Source organism: Saccostrea cucullata, unplaced genomic scaffold, assembly GCF_032062105.1.
Source record: "Saccostrea cucullata isolate Sc308-1 unplaced genomic scaffold, CSIRO_AGI_Scuc_v1 ctg1141, whole genome shotgun sequence".
NCBI classification, from domain to species: Eukaryota; Metazoa; Mollusca; class Bivalvia; order Ostreida; family Ostreidae; genus Saccostrea; species Saccostrea cuccullata.
This window is the reverse complement of record NW_026920017.1, coordinates 136,784-158,876: the sequence shown is the minus strand read 5'-3', so window position 1 is coordinate 158,876 and position 22,093 is coordinate 136,784. Positions and strand designations below refer to the sequence as shown.

At 31.7% G+C, this 22,093-nt stretch overlaps 1 protein-coding gene across 1 annotated transcript; it reads right to left on the bottom strand.

Annotated features, from left to right (window-relative positions):
* Positions 1 to 214: 214 nt before the first annotated feature.
* Positions 215 to 21,467, bottom strand: LOC134241701 (uncharacterized). Its single transcript, XM_062723725.1, has 5 exons — positions 21,400 to 21,467; positions 14,826 to 15,120; positions 14,351 to 14,680; positions 13,572 to 13,639; positions 215 to 841 (listed from the first exon to the last, which is right to left on the bottom strand). The coding sequence occupies exons 2-5, from the start codon at positions 15,091 to 15,093 to the stop codon at positions 215 to 217; spliced, it is 1,293 nt and encodes a 430-aa protein (XP_062579709.1). The 5' UTR covers positions 15,094 to 15,120; positions 21,400 to 21,467.
* Positions 21,468 to 22,093: the final 626 nt, after the last annotated feature.

The window sequence follows — 22,093 nt, the reverse complement described above, 5'->3', positions numbered from 1 at the left end:
AACGCGTGTTCGCTTTCTGGGACCGCTACCGAATTTGGGATCCACTCTCTGGGTCCGCTTCGGGTTCACTCCGGGTCCGCTACGGGTTCGCTCGGGGTCAGCCCTAGCAGACCCGAGCATGCCCGAAGCGGACCCTGAGAGCGAACCATGGATCCGCTCTGAGTTCGCTTTCTGTTAGGTTGTGTCTTCTTCTTTCTTCTTTTTGTTCGCCTAATCACACTTGAGTCCCAGTCTCCTCTACAAATCTGGTGGTCTTTTGTAGGGCTTCCACTAGTCCATAAAGCTTCTCTTGTAGCGTTGTTGGTGTTGGCCATGTGTTGTTTCTCAGTGCCTGGTGTATTCTGCAGTGTTGTAGGAGGTGTTCTGTATTCTGATCAGCTTCTCCACATGGACACATCGGTGATGGTATGACTTTCATGACTCTATGCAGATGTTGGTTGAGTCTATTGTGTCCTGTCCTAAGTCTGAAGATGGTCGTCTGCTCAGGTCTAGCAAGTTGGTGATAGCTGTCTTGTTGTTGAGGGGTTGTGTGTAGAGATGTGATGATGGTTTTCATCTCTGAGAAGCCTACTTGGTTTTCATATTGCTTTTTTTTGGCTCCCTCCTTTGCTAGCAGATCAGCATTATCGTTTCCCTTGATTCTGCAGTGAGATGGTATCCATTGTAATGCTGTTTGAAGGCTTTCGATGTTGTGTACATCTTGTTCAAGTTCTGGGAGTTTACCGTTGTTAATGGCTTGCAATACAGATAGGGCATCTGTCAGGAATACTACACTAGTTGTTTTGTTGGCCTTGTCTCTGATGGTTGTGTTAGGTCGGTACTGTAGGACGCTTTCGGATAACTGTGTTAGGTAAAGGAATGTTTACAGACAATTCAAGATTTTTGTATCTGTAAATTCATTGCTTTTTTCTTAGGATAACGAATCAAGCTTCAAATAGCAAAACAATATCTTGTAAAAGTTATATATCTTAATGAAATTCACACATATTAATGCAAATCAAATCGCTAACGGAGCTATTTAAACTATTCTATCGTATTACATGTATGCGTTTATAGCTTTAATGTCTTATTAATGCAAAGTAAGATTATTCACATTCACTACAGATTTTCCTTTCTATTTTTCTTAATCAGTAAACGAGGTTTTTAAATCACCCATTTAGATTTCTAATACAATGTGTAAATCAATATATAATACATACATTGACATACATATCCGTTCAAAATAAATAAAATCAAGGTTTTACGCAAAGACAATTACGTTTTGTTAATATTTTTTTATCTGAATAATGATTGAAAAATTCCTGTCTCTGTGATTGACTGAGATCCAACATTGTATAAAAATACTACGTTATATTTACCTGCACGTGAACTTACAGATAAATATAAAGATTTATTTTCTCTGTTGTGATTTAAAAATACATCAGGAAATTCCAAATCAATATAGTTTTAGAAAAATATTTAACTTGCTACAGATATCAATCGAGGCGAAAATAATATTACGGAAAATAGTATTTGGGTTAGAGTAGTTATGTTTGTCTAAGTGGGGAGAGGGGGCAGGGCTCCTTTTTCCATTTTTTTCCTGAACGCAAATTTTTAGTTTTCATTCACACTCACACTATGAATCTATTAATTCAAATGCTGACCACAATCCCTTGGGCTCTGTGGATATTGTACCCATTCTACTTATTTATCTTATTCACCCAAAACAGCAATAATTTTATATTATTATTTGAATTAATAATTTCTATTTGTAATTGGTTGAGACTCTACAATAAATACGAAAATTTGAAAACGAAAGAAAAAATATATTTACTTGTAAGCGGCTTCCAGGCGATTGCAAAAAATATTCTTTCTACATTTATATAAAAATAGATCGGAAAATTTCAAATTGCTATAAATAGTATTGGAAAAATATTTATCTTAATTCCGACTTTTACTCATAGGAAAATAAAGTAAGGAAAAATATTTGGGGAAAATGCAGTTATGTATGTGGTATGCAGGGACAACCCAACTCCCCAACCCCGAGTTTTTCTGATTGTAATTTATTGTTTATTCAGCAGTCAGTTTTTCTTGATATCCCCCTTTATGTCAAAATCTATCACATAAAAGAACCAGACATTATATCTTTTTTCATTGGCAACTTAACTAGATTTTTAAAAAAATCATATCAATACGAATGATAATTATTATTTAAATTTATCTATTATCTGCTTCTTTTATAATTTTTCTCATACGTGTTGGGGATACAGCCCATTTGATAAACTTCTGCTTTATCCTCGGGTAGCTGCTTTATCAATAGCACTTCCAGTTTTGACACGATGCATCGCTTCAAAATTTTATTTTATTGAAACTTTTATTTGTGAAAATTATTGCTCTTATAAAATGAATGATAAAGAACAATAATATCGTTATAAAAGCAAGTCTCACGAATATATACACCATTTCAACTCGTTGGATAAAGCCAATATCAAATCACATAATATGGATACCCTCTATGTACGATATAATGTAAATGTATTATATATAGCGTGTACGATATTTGGCGGAAAATGACTTTTGAATAAGTTAGCGTAGATTTGATTTAGCGCATTTCTTTATATTCTTATGTATTTGTTTATATGCGAGACATTTAGCGTTGTACTTGATTTAGCGGTTGATGCGTTCCGCCAAAGCTGCTAAAAAGAATACACAGCCAAATGTAATACGTTTACAGAAAATTGTCTAGGCCTTCAGCAAATATTAAACAAGATAAAAAAAACTGTATTATTTAAATCTATATGTGTTGCATTTTTGAATATTTTATTTTGCTGTTAAAATGTGTTATGATAAATGTGTGTGTAATTTTATTTATCATCATAAAGTTATTAAAACTGCTTCATTAGAAAACGTAATCTGTAAAATCAAATATATGCAATTCAGGTTCCTCGCCAAAATGATTTTCTGTCTTTGAAATTTTCAAAGTCTTGTTTTGAATTTATGATTTCTTTAATAGAGAAATTTTTCTCGGCGATTTTCAAAATATCATGTAATTTTTTTGTACGTAGTTATATGTCTTCTTTGTAGATATATCTTATATTTTCCTGTTTCTCAGGACACAAAAATTATATTTCTCAATCAAGTAAAACATAATAAACATTGCAAGTCTCATAAAATAATTTGCTTTGTGTTTGATCACGCACTTAAAGAAAGATATTTTGCTTTCAGTGACCTTGCTTATAACATAATTAATACGACATACGATACTTCATTCACTGGGCTGAAAAAATTACAGTTTTTGTAAGTTTTTATTCATGTTGGTGGTGATCTGAATAATTATGTTAAAAAAAGATACTCATGTAATTCACGAATAGATATAAGTTTACAAATATCTTTTTAAAATCTTCTCTCTCAGAAGTCTTGGTGGGAATCCAGTGAGATTGATTGAAAGTCATGTTTTTCGTCGGCTAGAAAGTCTCAAAACTTTGTAAGTTCAAATAGGTACATGTATTATGTGTAAACAAAGAGTTAAATATCTTCAATAAGCTTACTAGAAATCACTAAAAAAAAATAATATAAGCATCAAATAACCAATGTTTTTTTTTTTGAGTTGTAGTATTCACTTATAGAATTGTTTTGTAGATATTTGAATACAAACATCCTAACCTACATAAGTGATCGAGTATTTTATGACTTAACTAGCTTGGAATCATTGTAAGTAAATATTGAGGAAAAGTAAAATCATCCTTTAGGAATGAGGGGCATTTTCGTTAAAATAAAACATTTTGATATATTTCTCAGGTCTCTAAGAAATAACTGGATAGATAGAATAGATACCAAATCCTTTTCCCAATTATATGAATTAGTTGAACTGTAAGTATCATTTAAATCAATGTGACATCAACTCAAAGTAACAAAAAAAAAATTAAACTCAGCTTTAATTTTATTTTATGTCATTTAAAAAAATCGAAGGGAAAACAATTTGGATAAACGGGTCAGACATGCAACCTAGCAAGCTCTTTATTTCTGTCTATTAGTGTAAACGTTATGAAAACATGTAGTTCAGAAGAATAAATCATTTCTCGTGAGCAGCTATCTTCACGTGCTCTATCTTTCTTCAATTTTCTATCTCCTTGTAAAAGTGACAGTAAATTGAATTGAATGTTAACAGTTTTTTTTTCAATTAAAAAAGTGATCTACGTGGAAATCGAATAACAACGTTGAGTAGAGAAATGTTTATTACAAACTACAGACTGATTTATTTGTAAGTATTCTGTAGATAAATAGTTTGCAATGCTCTCTCCGATTTTCTCAAAATGTAATATACAAGTTCTCAAATGTTCAAATAATTTTGATTCTACATTGATTTCGCGTGCAACTGTGTTTATGTCTGAAGTAAGTGAGGGCTATTTAAAATGGCATGGGAGGCAACAAGTATTGGAAATGTATCAGAAAGCTTTTATTAAAATTATTTATTTAAGAAATTAAATATGTCATTCAGTGAACTTGGCCATTAAGAATTGTAATTGCTTTGCTGGCATATAGCATATCACATGATGCGCATTAGTGCGCATAATAGAATATTACAGCAGAGCAATTGCTATATATAAATGTCATGTTCACTGAATTGTCTTTATTTATTACTTATATTTGATTTCTTTGACGCTGTCAAGAATTTCAGTGTTATCCTAGCTTACATAGGGAAACAGCTACTCTTCTCCAGTGAAGAAAAACACGGCCATAAAATCAGAAGACCCGATTAATACACCTTTTCTGTAATAAATCTGAAACAATTTGTAAGGTATTTGCCTCTTATCCGCAGTTTTCTAGATACAAGTTGCGCCGTAATTTCATTCTCCTAAGTCCTCTTTTGATGCAGTTGTAAAGTCATCGTTCTAAGCTATTGAAACCATTTAAAAAAAACAAGCTAATTCAGAGAATGTGTGTCCCCCGCTTAGGGAAAAAGTAAAATATGCGCAGTTCGTGGAAGGGGTGGGGGTGCGTCGGATCCCCCTGACTTAAGTTGTAAATAATGAAATTTGTAGAATTATTAAATGTATACATGTTTACTGAAGCAAATAAAATACATGTATGTCAATATGCATATAAAGATTTGATTGCTTATTCTTTATTATGTGTATAGAAGATTCTTTTTAAATGGAATATTTATCACACTATAATAATGATTTTATAACTTCATAAATTTTTCATTTCACATGCTGAATACTATCATTTAGTAAAAAAAAAGAAAGGGTCGACCGAGATTCGATCCCGGGACCTCTCAAATTTGAAGCGAGAGACATGACCACTGGACCACGGAGTCACTTTACGCAATATGAAGTATATGCAGAACTAAAGTCACATACATGTAAATATTCATGTTTTCATGTTCGGTATTCTCAAGATTTTACACAATCCATGGTGTTTGATTTATTTAGCCTTTATTAAACAGTTCTAATAGATGAAATAAGAACATAAAGTCCACCGAGAACCTGTTTTATACGCAACAACTCTCCTCATGTCCCTGCGCTAAAAATAGCGACATGTAATACTATAAATACTAATAAAACAAACGGGGCGGGGCACTTTGAGAGGGGCGAGAGACGTCCTAGGGAGTTTTGATATAAAATTACATTGCATAAGCTCAAAATCTTCTTGAAATATCACCCGGAAATGATAGTATTACACACAGACAGAATGTATAAATTTACGACCTTGAACTTTGACCTTTTGTCCTCAAAATCAATAGGGGTCTTCATTAGGCCACATTTCATTGCAATAGCTCAAATGGTTCTAGAGATATCGTGTGGAAACGAAAGTGTTTTAACAGACAGACTTTGCTTATTTATGACCTTGACCTTTGACCTTTTGACCTCAAAATCAATAGGGGTCTTCTTTAGTCCATAGGGAGTTGCTATGCTAAATTTCATTGCAAAAGCTCAAAGGGTTCTCGAGATATCGTGTGGAAACGAAAGCGTTACAGACAGACAGAAAGACGGACGGACGGACGGACGGACGGACAAACCCAAATTAATATCCCCCACTTTTCAAGCGGGGGACAATAAAAAATTAAAATTATATGATGTATAAAGAAAATGCTTTACTAATGAAAATAACTGAAGAATGTTTTTCTATGATTTTTTTAAGTTCTATTTTTTTTAAAAAGCTGAAATTGTTCTAGAAATAGATATATCTTTCAAGAAAATTTGCTTTTTCTTAATAAAAACAACTCAAGTGTGAAGAGTAGTTGTTCTTTGTAACATATATGCTAATATATGAAAAGATTGATTGATTGATTGTTTATTGTCTAACGTCCCTCTCGAGAATTTTTCACTCATATGGAGACTTCACCGTATGCCGGTGAAGGGCTTCAAATTTTGACCTTTACTCGGCACTCAGGGCCATTGAGCAGTGAGGGATCTTTATCGTGCTAACGCCTGCCGCTGACACGGGACCTCGGTTTTTAAGGTCTCATCCGAAGGACCCGCAACCTTCACTTCAAAGTGCCGAGCGCATGGCGAAGGAACAGTTGCTACCGATTTCAACGACTATGTCAGTCGCGGCCGAGATGCGAACTCACGACCTCCCGATCACGGAGCGAGCGCTCTACTTTATGAAAAGAAAAAATAAAAATATGACAGTTCTATTCAATTTTTAAAACGTTTTATTATACGTTTAATACATTGATCAAAATAAAATTTTTAAAGATATTAATCATTAATTTTTATTACTTTGAATTACTCCCCCCCCCCCCCCCCCGAAAATCTTTTTGCACAAAATTCCATATATTTACTTCTGAACGCATAATACTAGTGTAGTTTAGCTTGTACTATGCGAGTGTGAAAAATAAATTGCAATCAAAGCAGAAGGAGCTGCGTCTATACTCCTATGAAAGGACTTGTACTCTGAGGGTTCATATTGGGAGAAAACAGACAGAATACAAGTATTCAACTTCATTTCACGAAGAAATGTAAAAGTTAGGAATGATTGCCTAGTTTACTAGGTATGTCAAGGGCATCAATGACATTAGGATAATCCATGCATAAATTTATTCGCCTGTCATACCCAACAAACTAGATAGTGATACCTAAATTATTTTTCTAGAGTACGAGCTATTCAATAACATGTGACAAAAGCATACCTGGCAGGAACGTGTCCACTTTATAAAAATTATTTCTGATTGATATTTATCAAAGTTTATTATAACCATAAGTAATTTCTAATGTCCTTACGTCTCCGATTCGAATCCCATTGTGGGACATAGAGACCGGTCCTTCGGATGAGATCGTATAAACCGAGGTTCCTTGACGCAGTAGGTGCTGGCACGAAAAAGATCCATCCCTGCTAAATGGCCCTAAGTGCAAAGTATAGGACAAATTTTGCAGCTTTCCACCGGCAAGTGGTGGCGTCTCTTTATGAGTTAAAAATTCGCGACAGGGACGTTAAACAATAAACAAACACTCAATCAATTTCTAATGCTTTTCCACTTGAAAGATTGATTACAGGAAACCGCCTTCACTGCAATAGCACCATTCATCGCTTCTTTGAATTAACCAAGGAGAGGAATTTAGTACTGAGCATAAGTGATTTTGATCCAATGTGTAGTATGTCATCACAGGTTCGAGGTGTACGTCTAAAAGATGCCCCTTTTCATCAATGGAACTGCAACCTTATTTCGGAAGACGTAATGGAGTATATACCTCGTAAGTATTTTAAGTCATCTCAAATGAGCCTCTGGGATACAATTTGTCCTGTGTCTGTTTTTGACCTTATAACATTTTAATTTTTTTTTTACTAACAATTACCTGGTAATGGGTTCATTTCGACCAGAGAATTAGGCACATCTTGCCTAAGGTTCCAGAAGAAAAACAATTAAGCATTGAGACAGTTATCAAGCTGAAAATGGAAAGAGTGCGAAGCACGAGTTAAAATATAAAATAAGTTTATCGAGCTCAAAGGCGGGGGGAATCCAAATTAAAATATAGAACGTTTCATTTTCCGTTTCTTACATTTTCTTTGATAATCCCTTTTTTTCTGTGTTTTTGTTATACAGTCAAATGCTACCTGACGTAATAGTTCAGCGGCTGATACGTCATAGCTAAGTGATAGGGTTTTGTGACCATTTGTAACATTGATTTCAATATTTCATACTTGATGGAACTTAAGCAGTGTTAAGCTCTGTCAGAACGGTTTATCTCTCTGTATCTTATAATTGGTCAATGAGCATTCTTTCAACATTCTTAGTTATGGGAAGGACACTCAAGAGTTTTACCGCACTTCTGATATATGTAAGACGATGAAAGGATAAATATAATTTTTGACAATATCCTTTCACAATGTGACAGAGTATAACTGGGAGTTGAACTATGTTCAATCTCCCATGGTCATCACGTATTTAACATGCGCAGTAATTTGTGTTGATTACATAGAGACGAAAGCGAGGCTACTGTGTCGGCTGATTTACTCCGATGATATTCAACAGAAAACATGCATAAACATCCGCGGCAAATAGTTCATGTCATTTTCTCCTGAATTAATCTCAATTCTATAATGTAAGTAAATGTAATGATAAAGTAATCTTATTTTGAATATTAGAATTCGTTCAAAGTACACATGTTAAACTAAATTATATAGAACCATGAAAGTTTTTCGTAATGGAACTCATTTTTAGTGTAGCGTCATACACTGAAAGAGATACAAACGACAACTCTACATACTGACGGCAAACGTTAAATTTAGTCATATTCAAACTTTTCATGAACATTTTCTTGGTTTAATTGAATTTGTTAATGCATAAAAACTTTAGGAAACATTTGTTTTTAACTTTGTATTGCTCTTTTCTTCACAATATTATTAATAAAAAAGGATTAAGTTCTGACTACTCCATGTATAATTTTCGTGTAATTGAAATACATTTTTATTCACAGAGAAGTTTTATACAAAAAACCTGTTAGGTCTTAAAAGGATGCTGTGTTAAAATCCACATTTTATCAACATTGATATTATTCCTGCGAAACTGAAATTTTCATAACACATGGGTAAAGGTGCAAAGGAAAAATATATTACAACTTTGAAGACTGTGAGTAGTGATATAAATGATCAACCGCCTCTAATATGAATATAATGGCAGTGTGCATGTTTTGCAATGGGAAACCCAAAATATGAGTAGGATGAAAAAGTAATAGAAGCACAACGGCAATATGTAATAAAGATTCTAGTATGAAAATTTTGTTCAGTGGTGTTAGAGGAGTTGCGGATAAGAGATGGGTATACCTAAAGTATAACAAACAAATGGACAGAGATCACGATTAATAAATCCCCTCCCGCTTTTCAAGCAGGGGTATAAAAAAGGACTAATGTAGGCAGGCAAGCATTATGACCCATGCATTTTTTTGCTATTCAATGTCTCTGAATGTCTTTCTCGATCAAGATTTTTCCAACTCAAAAAAATGTGAAACAGTTGTCTGTACAAAATATTTGAAAATACAAACATAATAATAATTAATACATGTAATATTGTTCACTCACTTAACCTCCCGATCAAAGATTTTATTTACACCATGTTCAACTCCCATGAGTGCTTTCAGTACTTTGATTTTTATTCAATGCATAAAAAATAGGTACCTCCACAAACAAGGAATAAATTACAGCAATTTATTGTTGAAAATGTACCTAAAAAGTGGTGCTTTTGACCTACACGATAAATTGAAGCCGCTCAGCGTACTTCGATGTTTTTATTCTTTATATTCAACTTTTAATTTTCTGTCGACAGAATATACTAATGGACACTCGTTTTATGTTGGAAAATGCACAGTTATGGTTACTCTGTATACTGTAGAAGTTGAAAACATTACGGTGTTTTTTTATTTAACTATGTACACGATTTAAGAATTTTCCGCGAACTTTAAACCATCGTGATTATTATTTTACGTCATTTCTGATAAAAAACAGTCATAGTACCTGATTATTTAAAAACGATTCTCCGTGAAATTAAAACCACCGTGAAAGGTAACTTTCTAACAAACCGTGAAATTTTAGGCACGTGAAATTAAAGACTTCTACAGTATGTATAATCACCTTTTAGATAACGTTAATTTGAACTTTAATTGAACTAAATAAAATATCTAGGTATATCAAATACATGAATTTAACTAAAAGATACTTTTTTTCAGGGATACAATTACTTGTGAAAACAATTCTTTATATATTTAAAGAAACATGTTTTATTCATTAAACATATGGAAATAACGCAAGTATTCAAGATCTTAAGTCCTTAAAAACAGTACAAAATAGTAATATTTCTATCAGCTGAGTTTGCTCTGATTCCGATTAGCAGTCCATCAAGGTTCTTTTGAACTTCATTATTGCGCTCTCTTTAATGCATAAAACCTTTATTCAATATACAACTTACATGTAATCAAAAGGAAAAGGTATATGAGAGTAAATTAGAATACCTACACAGATATATAACATGATCTCAACAAAACACATGCTGTTTATTTTCCATTTGCAAAGAACCCTTTTTAAGAGAATAAAAGAAAGTAATAGGCAGAAATTGGTTTAATTTGCGAAAACATCATTCAAATAAAAAAATGATATACATATTTTTTTTTGAACTTTTAAAAAAATCTTTTATGCACATGACATATTACAATGTTACTGAATTTTTAGAAAGTATAAAATAAATGACTAAAATAATGAGTACATACAACGGTAATTTTTTTTAAGTTGTAGCACGTCATTTGATTGGATAAAAGATTTAGTTTATATTTTATAACATGAGTTGCCTAATTAACGATAAGTTATGTCAGAAACGCATTACGTATCAATCGGGTGTAACATCATGTTCTGTTGACAAACTCTATATTTCCGTTTGTTTTTTCTACTGTGTTTGTTTGAAAATTGAATGTTAATAAAATATTTTTAAAATGCAACATCGTTTGTGGTGCTTTACATGGTGTTCCTAGGGTAATGTTTAAAAAAGATATGTGAAAATAATAACTATTTACAGTAAAACACGTTTAGTACGAACACGGATATAGCGAATTCACGGATATAACGAAGTTTTTCTGGGTCCCCGGCAAAATTATTAACAAATCTTTGTAAAATTTTACGGTTATGACGAATTCTGATATAACGAATTTACGGATATAGCGAACTGATTCTTAGTCCCGTTGAGGTTAAATATAATGATTTTACATCTTTTATACCGAACTTTCAAAGATTTTAAAATTTGATTTAATTGAACTGACTTTATTTTCTCTCAGCATTTGTATATAAAATTCAATTCATAATAAAACCTTAGTTATCGAAGGTATGTTTTGTAATATTTGTTTCCCTAACATTTTTGATAGTAACACTTGAAGGAAAACATGCATATTGCGAATTCGCGATATATGGTTAACGAATTACGGATATAGCGAATTAAATTCACAGGTCCCCAGGACTTCGCTATAACCGTGTTTTACTGTAAATATACTTCTCTCTTTAAGAGGAAATTGTTTTCAAGAGGTTAATAATCATCAGATTTTTTTAATGGAAACGACTTTCATTTATCAACACACGACAAATGAAGACATATTTCCTAATACAGGAGTGACCAGAAATGTAGCGAATACGGTATGGACATCAAAGCATTGGGTGACTCTAAGTGATGAACAAAACAATTGCCCAAAATCGATCACTTTTTGACAGGATGTTAACATCATTTGAAGCATAATAATTCCATTTAACAGCGACCACCCTTTAAGATAAACATATGGGCAAAAACTGTGAACTAATTACAGGATTCACCCTTTCATTATTATATAAAATACCCCATTGCTCAAGGTACTTTTTCCTTATGTAAAAATGCTTTATTCGTATTTATGAAAAAAAATCGTGACTATATGGTTCTGTTCATAAAAAAGAAATTAAATATTTATTAAAAAAATATTAAAATTAAATGCAGTAATGTTTTTAAGCCACAAAAACAAATATATTTGAACATTTAAAAGTCATCTGAGATGCGTTCTGAGTTTATCTTTGACAAAGATCAAAGTTTTTTATTCTAAAATAATATTGCAAAAAAAGAAACAATTTAATATATTTTATATGAATATGAAAGTACAAGTTACTTTCTGTTGTTTGTTAAATGTATTACTTGTTACAATAAAACAGCTGCAGATACACAACTGTCTTCACATTGTATTGGCTGAAATATTGCCGTTTCGGCGTTAAACAATAATAGTCAATCACTCAAACCGTACACTGTAATGATAATTTCAATTATTTCAAAGTAATATACTGTACATGATGCATATTGATAGAGACTTGCTTTTTAATATCACTGTACAAGGCGTTTCCTATATCTGTATAACTATTAAAATTCCACACGCATTTAGTACTTAAAAGGAAAACAAGTTCCAAATATTTTTTACCATAAAAATATGAGACTCTATTCTGCACTTAAGAATGAAAAGTATTAACGTTACCCAAGGAAATGTTTTCACCTGTTAATAATACAAACCCTTGTGAATTACGAGTACAGGTACTTATAGCCTCAATATTAACAAACAGATGTAACATGGCTTTGTTTCCCCATGATTTTATTTTAATACTCTTGTATCATTTCTTTAAAAGTTTTACGTAATGCTTGTAATTTATTTCATCAAGTATCTCTAAACAAAACTCACTTAAATCTACATTATATGCAAACATAAAACCATATTTTCATAAATCGATAAAATATTATGACCGGAAGAAATACACAAGTCGGTATTTCCTTTGATAATTTAAGAGGTTCATAGATTACTGTCATATCTTTGTCATTTAACGTCATATGCTATCCATATTCAGTAAAATAAAAAAAATAAATTCAAATTTTTTGTGTTATTTAAAAAAATACATTATGATTTATTTCAATCCTATCTGGAATTAAAGGCTGCAAAAATCAAAAAAATGGAGGCGTACAGGGCGAGGAAAATTCCCCGCTCTAAGAAGACATTTCTCAATTCTTAAAATTACATTTTTCAAAATTATATTGTTTATATCATTGCTTTAATAATTTATCAATATTTTTTTTCACTCATGTTTTTAGATATGTGAAAATAAAAAAAAATCTTTACGTACGATTCAAGCTCTCTCTATAGCGCAATGTTTCGTCCAGGACCGACCGCTTTAACCACTACGCTGCGAAGTATATACAACATCAAATTATGTCAAATTATATGATTTAAATGTGCGTTTTTGGAAGCCTACATTTTTTCAGAAATCTTTGATTTTCATGTAGAATGGGTTCAGAATCCATATTTTGGACAAATGAAATAGATTTAAATTTACGTTTCCATCATTCAAGCGTTAACGAAGAATGGAGACTTGACCCATTTTTGTTTCAAATTCCTTTTTTATAGCTATAGTAAACCCATTTTCCATGCTTAACTGTCAACTTTGAAAGAGATTATTATATAATAAGCCCTTTAGTAAAATAAAATGATAAAATGCTTTGAAGATTACATAACTGAAGAACGCGATTTTAGAAAAATATAATTTTTCTGTGAATTTTGAAAATTGAGAAACATTTTGTCTCAGAACGGGGGATTGTCCATGCCTTGTACGCCATCTTTATGTAGTAATTCACAAACAACACTCGAAATAAACATGATATTGTCTGTTATCATATTCTCTGCAAAATGGAACAAAAGCGAAATAAATCCTATACTTAATTATTTGCTTCTTTGACAAGGAATTAGTTTGAGAAGCTAAGATAGGTAGGCGAATTCTCAATAAAATTGACAGAAATTATGACGTTGTTGAACGTCACGGAGCAGGAGATATCTATTTTGATGTTGTGTTATAATAAGGTAAAATTAAAAAAAAACTTCTAAAAATGTTTAAAGAATAAAAAGATTATGTCACAAGTAAGTCGTGTTTGTGTTTATAAATGGTACATAATACGGTATTTGAGTGACAGAGATTCTGTACCGGATGAGGAAGTCTGTGATGAAACCTTGATCTGGTGAAATTTGAACAAAACTTAAAAAAAAAAAAGGTAGAACGTCACGAAAAGATAGAGGTGCTTCAGAGTTGCTGATCTGGTAAAAGCACAGTTGAGTGATAACAAAAATTAATTAACGAGATCAATTGTTAGAAAAATAAATGTCAAGTGATAGGAAAGGTTTCTAATGAATGGGTATTACTGGCACTTTATCAAAGAAAATAATAGTCACTCAATAATTTTTTTTCATTTCACAAAATATAATTAAACAAAGGTTTTCTTCATCCTTGTTTAAATTATTAAAATCTGAAATTTACTGTTTTTATAAAATTAAAAAGCAATTACATGTACATGAATCAACTGTATTTTTTAAATTTTAATCGAGCCCTTTTTTTTGACCTGTACGGATGTACACTTTATCTCCTTGATTGACCTCAACCACGACGACACCTGAACTGTGTTCAATATCGCCATCTGATGTGCATAGACCGCCACCTTTTCTACTTGAATTAACCATCAAATGTGAGTATAAATATGCATTGTAACTATTGGAATTACAATGCAGAGTGCACAAGAACACGTATACCCCGTGACCTGGTGCTGTGAAGATTCCTGTGTAGTGGTTATAATGTCCGCCAATGTTTGTGATAATCTTGTCGAAAATAACTGTCTGGTGACGCCAGGTATTGTATTCGGGTTTTGACATATATGCTTGGAAAGCCACTCCACCTACGTTTTGAGGCGAATTAAGCTATGGATTATATTTCATGCATATATGCTCATTTTTATTTTTAATGATGGTACTTCGTAATATCTGAAAGACACATTACTCATAGTTTGCACCTTTTTTCATTTTTACATTGCTGAAACTGACCTGATGTAGCTCTTTGCTGAATTTTACTTGTTCCCGTTTGCTCACACTTCATAGAAATGTTGTCTTCTTTCGTCTTCTCGAGAACTAATGCTTTGATAAGCAGTTCCTGTTCTTGGTTGATACGTTCTTGTATTTGCATTCTTTCTTCCAAGTCATTTTTTCGGCGTAATAATTTGGAGATTGAAGACGTTCGTTCCTCAACAATCCCATTAGTAGGTACCAAAACCATCGTTGTAACAAAAAGAATTAAAAACTTCAAGAAGGCCATGTTTTCTAAAAATTAATTTGGGTCGTTCTGAAAGAAAAAAAATAGAGAATAGGAAAAAACACAATATTCTATATATATAGCGGGTGTATAAATAACTTTGGTGGAACTTGTATTTGCGGTCTCTGAGTTCCATAACTTTACAAGATAGATAAATAAAAATCTGTAAGATAACTTTCAGTACGTTCAATAAAGAATACCAATATTTGCAAGAGTTTGATTCAATAGCAAAACTGGAAAAATATTTAACTTACAATAAAAAAAATCAAAATAAGATGTTTTTGTTTTTGAAATAACAATATTTTAAATTTAGCAATAGATAACTTTAGTGATGTACTATAGAACGTTTAAAATAAGCCAAATTTAGCAACCCGCAGAAATTATCTGAATCTTTTTTTACTTATCGACCATATTCATATCTGTTGTCTTAAAAACCATGAAAAAAGATTTTAGGTCTATCTAGGATTTTAATTTTGATATGTTTTGATGATATAAACACAAAGTATGACGAAAAAAGACATAATACGCAAAAGCGGAAGCTAATTATAAGGAAGGGTTGTAAGTAAAATTTGACATTATTGGACCTTTCCTACTAAAATTTTCAGCTGATGACATAATTAAATTTCTAAATTTAATTCAGAACGTATCAATGCTAGAGGCATTAATTTTGCATTTGTCTCACTTTGATCAGATTTTGACCATTCTCCCAAACGGAATAGAAAAGCCTAACTGAGATATAAGTAGTTAACCTGACCGGGCCATAGAATGCATTTTTCCCCCAAAAGACAACATGAAGATAAACTTGATTCTATAAGATGCTCATTTCAGTGGTAAAATTGTCCCGTGGGGATTCGGATTAGAATAGGTCCTTTGTATCCCCTTGCTTGTCGTAAAAGGAGACTAAATGGGGCGGTCCTTCGGATGAGACCGTTTAAACCGAAGCCCCGTGTCACAGCAGGTGTAGCACGATAAAGATCCCTCCCTGTTCAAAGGCCGTAAGTGCCGAGCATAGGTTTAAATTTGCAGCCCTTCACCGACATTGCATTGCTTTGAATTTGCACTAAAAATTCTTATAAGGGTGCTGATTTGTGTGGTAATATCAGTCATTCCCGTATAATTCATACAAATGAAAAAACGCTATGTCGCCAATACATTTCAAAGCTATGGTTACTGATATTCAAATTATTCCTTGACCCTTTATGTTGACATATTTTGTCACACAAAAAAACATTAGCTGGTATATTTTTTGATATTTTTTCTCCGAGTATTTACACAAAAGGAAGCCCGGAATTGTGTAAAAGGCGATGTTGCCATAGTATACCTTGCAGTTTGAATGTGCATTGCCTGGTCGCATTTTGTTCTAAACAAACAAAAATTGTTTTAATTAATGAAGAAACATGTCAAAATCAAATAAATGAAACTTTCATTGATAAACGAATAACGATTTTTAAACAAACCTTTGATCATCGCTGTCGCCAAATTTCACCTAACCTACCGTAACATTGTTTGAATATTTTTTAAGATAATACAATATATCGTTAGTACAGCTAAAACTGTGTTTTTGTGTCTAATATATATTAAAACTTGAGCACAGAATCTTTTTTTAGGCAAATCAATAAAACCCTTTTCAAAATTTTTAAAAATATGGATTTTTTATAATGTCGCATATAAGAACCTAACCTACGTGACGGTGATTGTGAAGAAACAGAGGCTATGTGAAGCACTATTTCAATGCAGTTGATTGACACCAATGGGTATGTCTAGTAAACAAAAAACAAATGTAAGGAAAGTTAAACAACAATTCAGAAATAAAGAAATTACTAATGGTTCTAACCTCCGTAACCTCTAACCTACGTAACGTAAATTCAGCAAAATCTGACGTGTGCATCATTTCAGGTCTTTAAATCTACCAGATAATGCTGGAAGTTTACTGATACGTTCTTGTATTTGCATTCTTTCTTCCAAGTCATTTTTTCGGCGTAATAATTTGGAGATTGAAGACGTTCGTTCCTCAACAATTCCATTAGTAGGTACCAAAACCATCGTTGTAACAAAAAGAATAAAAAGCTTCAGGAAGGCCATGTTTTCCAAAAATTAATTTGGGTCGTTCTGAAAGAAAAAAAAAATAGAGAAAAAGAAAGAACACAATATTCTATATAGCGGGTGTTTTTAGAATTCGACGTTTGACTTGCTCAAAGGTATTTAAATAACTTTGGTGGAACTTGTTTTTGCGGTCTCTGAGTTCCATAACTTTACAATATAGATAAATAAAAATCTGTAAGATAACTTTCAGTACGTTCAATAAAAAAACCAATATTTGCGAGAGTTTGATTCAATACCAATACTGGAAAAATATTTAACTTACAATAAGAAAATCAAAATAAGATGTTTTTGTTTTTGAAATAACAATATTTTAAATTTATCAATAGATAACTTTAGTGATGTACTATAGAACGTTTAAAATAAGCTAAATTTATCAACCCGCAGAAATTATCTGAATCTTTTTTTGACTTATCGAGCATTTTCAAATCTGATGTCTTAAAAAAAAACATGAAAAAAGATTTGAGGTCTATCTAGGATTTCAATTTTGAAATGTTTTGATGATATAAACGTAAAGTATGACAAAAAAAGACATAATACGCAAAAGCGGAAGCGGTTGTAAGTAAAGTTTCACATTATTGGACCTTTCCTACTAAAACTTTCAGCTGATGACATAATTAAATTTTTAAATTTAATTCAGGCCGTATCAATGCTAGAGGCATTAATTTTGCATTTGTCTCACTTTGGTCTGATTTTGACCATTCTCCCAAAGGGAATTGAACAGCCTAAATGAGATATAAGTAATTAACCTGACCGGGCCATAGAATGCATTTTTTTCCCCCATAAGACAACAGACAACATGAAGATAAACTTGATTCTATAAGACGCTCTTTTCAGTGGTAAAATTGTCCCGTGGGGATTTGGATTAGAATAGGTCCTTTGTACCCCCTTGCAATTGCTTGTCGTAAAAGGAGACTAAGTGGGGCGGTCCTTCGGATGAGACCGTTTAAACCGAAGCCCCGTGTCACAGCAGGTGTAGCACGATAAAGATCCCTCCCTGTTCAAAGGCCGTAAGTGCCGAGCATAGGTTTAAATTTGCAGCCCTTCACCGACATTGCATTGCTTTGAATTTGCACTAAAAATTCTTATAAGGGTGCTGATTTGTGTGGTAATATCAGTCATTCCCGTATAATTCATACAAATGAAAAAACGCTATGTCGCCAATACATTTCAAAGCTATGGTTACTGATATTCAAATTATTCCTTGACCCTTTATGTTGACATATTTTGTCACACAAAAAAACATTAGCTGGTATATTTTTTGATATTTTTTCTCCGAGTATTTACACAAAAGGAAGCCCGGAATTGTGTAAAAGGCGATGTTGCCATAGTATACCTTGCAGTTTGAATGTGCATTGCCTGGTCGCATTTTGTTCTAAACAAACAAAAATTGTTTTAATTAATGAAGAAACATGTCAAAATCAAATAAATGAAACTTTCATTGATAAACGAATAACGATTTTTAAACAAACCTTTGATCATCGCTGTCGCCAAATTTCACCTAACCTACCGTAACATTGTTTGAATATTTTTTAAGATAATACAATATATCGTTAGTACAGCTAAAACTGTGTTTTTGTGTCTAATATATATTAAAACTTGAGCACAGAATCTTTTTTTAGGCAAATCAATAAAACCCTTTTCAAAATTTTTAAAAATATGGATTTTTTATAATGTCGCATATAAGAACCTAACCTACGTGACGGTGATTGTGAAGAAACAGAGGCTATGTGAAGCACTATTTCAATGCAGTTGATTGACACCAATGGGTATGTCTAGTAAACAAAAAACAAATGTAAGGAAAGTTAAACAACAATTCAGAAATAAAGAAATTACTAATGGTTCTAACCTCCGTAACCTCTAACCTACGTAACGTAAATTCAGCAAAATCTGACGTGTGCATCATTTCAGGTCTTTAAATCTACCAGATAATGCTGGAAGTTTACTCTTTAAGTTGATAACAAATTGGAATATAAAAATCATAATGCGTTTAATGCATAAAATAAAGGTATTTTTGAAAATATTATGGTAAAAATGGCCTTAATTTAGATGTTTTTTGCATATTACAAATAAAAATGATAGTGTTTTTTTTCGTTTTGTAAATGTCTAATATTCCGTAATGTGTATGGGCACAAAAAGGTCACCCTTATGTGAACTATCAGCGGTGTACAGGAAAATTGTACTCGTTTATACGTAAAACCAACGATGTTACGGAGGTTGGGTTTTTCTGCAAAAAATGGATTTTTGTGTTTTTAAGTGAATTTTTCATATATTATGATATATTGAATAAGTTTTCATGAAAAATTATGTTGATGTGTGACAGTCACTTCACAATGATTCAATAAATCACTTCATTATTACAAGTTTCAGTAAGGTATTTCGTAACGGAGGTTACAATTATTTGTTTTGTTTTTTAAAATCTAAATGTATTTGCCTAAAAAACGTTAATACAAATATTTTTTATCCTTTTTTTACAAATAAATATTGTTTTCTAACTATTTTTATTTAAATTTAAAATTAGGTAAAAGCATTCACACCGGTTGTTCGAAACGAAGGTTGTATATTTTGTAACGGAGGTTATAGAAGTTTAAATCTTCAATTTCACATTTGCAGTTAAAAAGACAATAATATATTAATAAATACAATGAAGCGCATTGAAGTGGTAAAATTTTCCGTTTGGATGAAACGTTCTGAGTCATGTTTTGAACGTCAATTACAACATAATGACACGCCCATATTTTTAGAAACGAGAAAGAAATATTCGTCGTTATGTTTTAGGACACCCCATTCTTCGCGACAAGCATTATGAGTTACACTGAAATGGAGCTTTAAAAACATTAGAAAAGAGAGTTAGCGACTCTCCGCTTCTGTAAAACACAAATTGCAACGAATATGTACATATTTTAGAACTTATCATGTCTATTGAAGTTACAACAACACATGTTTCGGTCGAACACGTGTTTACTCGTTATTTATTTAGATCGTCAATTTCATTGGCTATTATATTTATGGTAAACCTGTTTTACAGGTATTCGAATAAACAAATTGACCGTTTTATCCATTTCTAAAGATATGGGCGTGTCATAAGATGACAATAAATGTTCTAAAGATAGCTCAAAACGTTCCATTCGAACGGAAAATTTTACCACTTCAATGCACTTCATTGTATTTGATTAAGTTGATTGACCCTTAGTAATGCTGAGCGACATAAGTTTGTAAAGCCGAAAGGAAGTCTAAAATTCGGTTTACTCTTTTTGTAAATATTCAAAATAACCTCCGTAACGAAACACACTTTTTGGTAAATTGCTCTAAAAAAGAGGGGAAAACTGTTTAGTTCTTTTTTTAATTGTGTAAATACATTCTTTTAAAGTGTGTTTGACACGTTTTACAAAGTAGTTTTATCTCTTAATCTTCAAAACGAGTTTGTGTAACCTCCGTTACAATTTTAGAGCAATTTGTATATCAACTTTTCTTTAAAAAGTGGTCAATTTATAATGAGATAAGTTCTTTAATTTTCAAGATATATCCTTTTATTTTTCAAATCAAGTGGTGCAAGTAATGTAATAATCTGTTTGCTTGGCAATATTCCTACTGGAAAATAGTGTTTATTTTATTGTCCAAAAATTCCGTTATCTGTATTTACACATATTTAGTAAATATTTTTTATGTTTGCAGTTCAGAATTTCTTCTGTCATAATTTAGTAGTATATTGATAAAGCTTCGAAGTTCAATAAAAATTAAAACATGAACAAAGACTTTAAAAACTTTACAGCTGCTTTTTCTGAGTTATAACCTCCGTTACGGAGTTCTTGCATGTGGTGAGTTGGAATAGCCATAAAAACTAAACGAAGAAAGATTAACGTGTAAAATTTCATTTTATTAACAAAGGATGTTTACTTTATCAATCAAACACAAAATTATATCATTGCTCTTAAATTCGTTTTTCAATACTATGGACTTGGTAAATGTATGAATTATATGGGAATGACTGTATATGGGATTTTATTCATTGTTAAAATTGTTTGATTAAAAAAAACAATAGACAAAGCCTAGAAAGTTCAAAATATCGTCCGAAATTCATCATAATTGAAAATCGACGGAGATAAGACATTTTGTTATTTGAATATTTATTGCTTTATGTATAAATATACGTTAAAATTATCTTGAAGTAAAGTATTGAACATGAAAATAAAACATGAAATAACTTACAGAAAAGTAAAGCAGAAAGCCTTTAGTCTGGTCCTCTGTAAAAATTATATGAAATTACTGGCTTTTATAAACACATAAACTGTTGATGTCATTATTGATTAGTAACAGAGTAAAAAAAGTCGCAATTTAAATGAACCATTTTTTGTGTGAATAAAAATATATTTCTAGTCTCAGCAAAAATTACTATGAAATCAAAATTGATGCCCTAATACTGCAAAGAAAAAAGTAGTGTTCAAAAGATTTATGAAAAAAAAAAAAACAAAAAACGAAACGATATACATATAAAGAAAACAATAAACAAATAATTTTAGCTTTACATTTTTCTTATTTCTGTTGCATTACCAATAGTTTCAAGTCCAAGAGCTACATGTACTATAGTTATGTTAGCACTACAGCTTTAATCTCATCAGCAAATTCTGATCAAGAATGTTTCACTGGTTCTTTAAAAACCCTTTTTCAAGCAAAAAGAATTATTCAACTTTGTTTTAATATTAAAATATTGAGTTTAAGAAAAGTTGTTATGATCACATTTTAAGCGACACTGCCAGTTGAAATTCAAGTATGGTGATATTCATGTTTTTAAGTAAGATTTTTATTTCTTATGTGTGACTTTGCGAATTTTTATCTTCACTGTTGAAAAAAATTTGAAAATTGAATATCCAAGTTCACATCGAAATAGACAGTTACGCGTGTT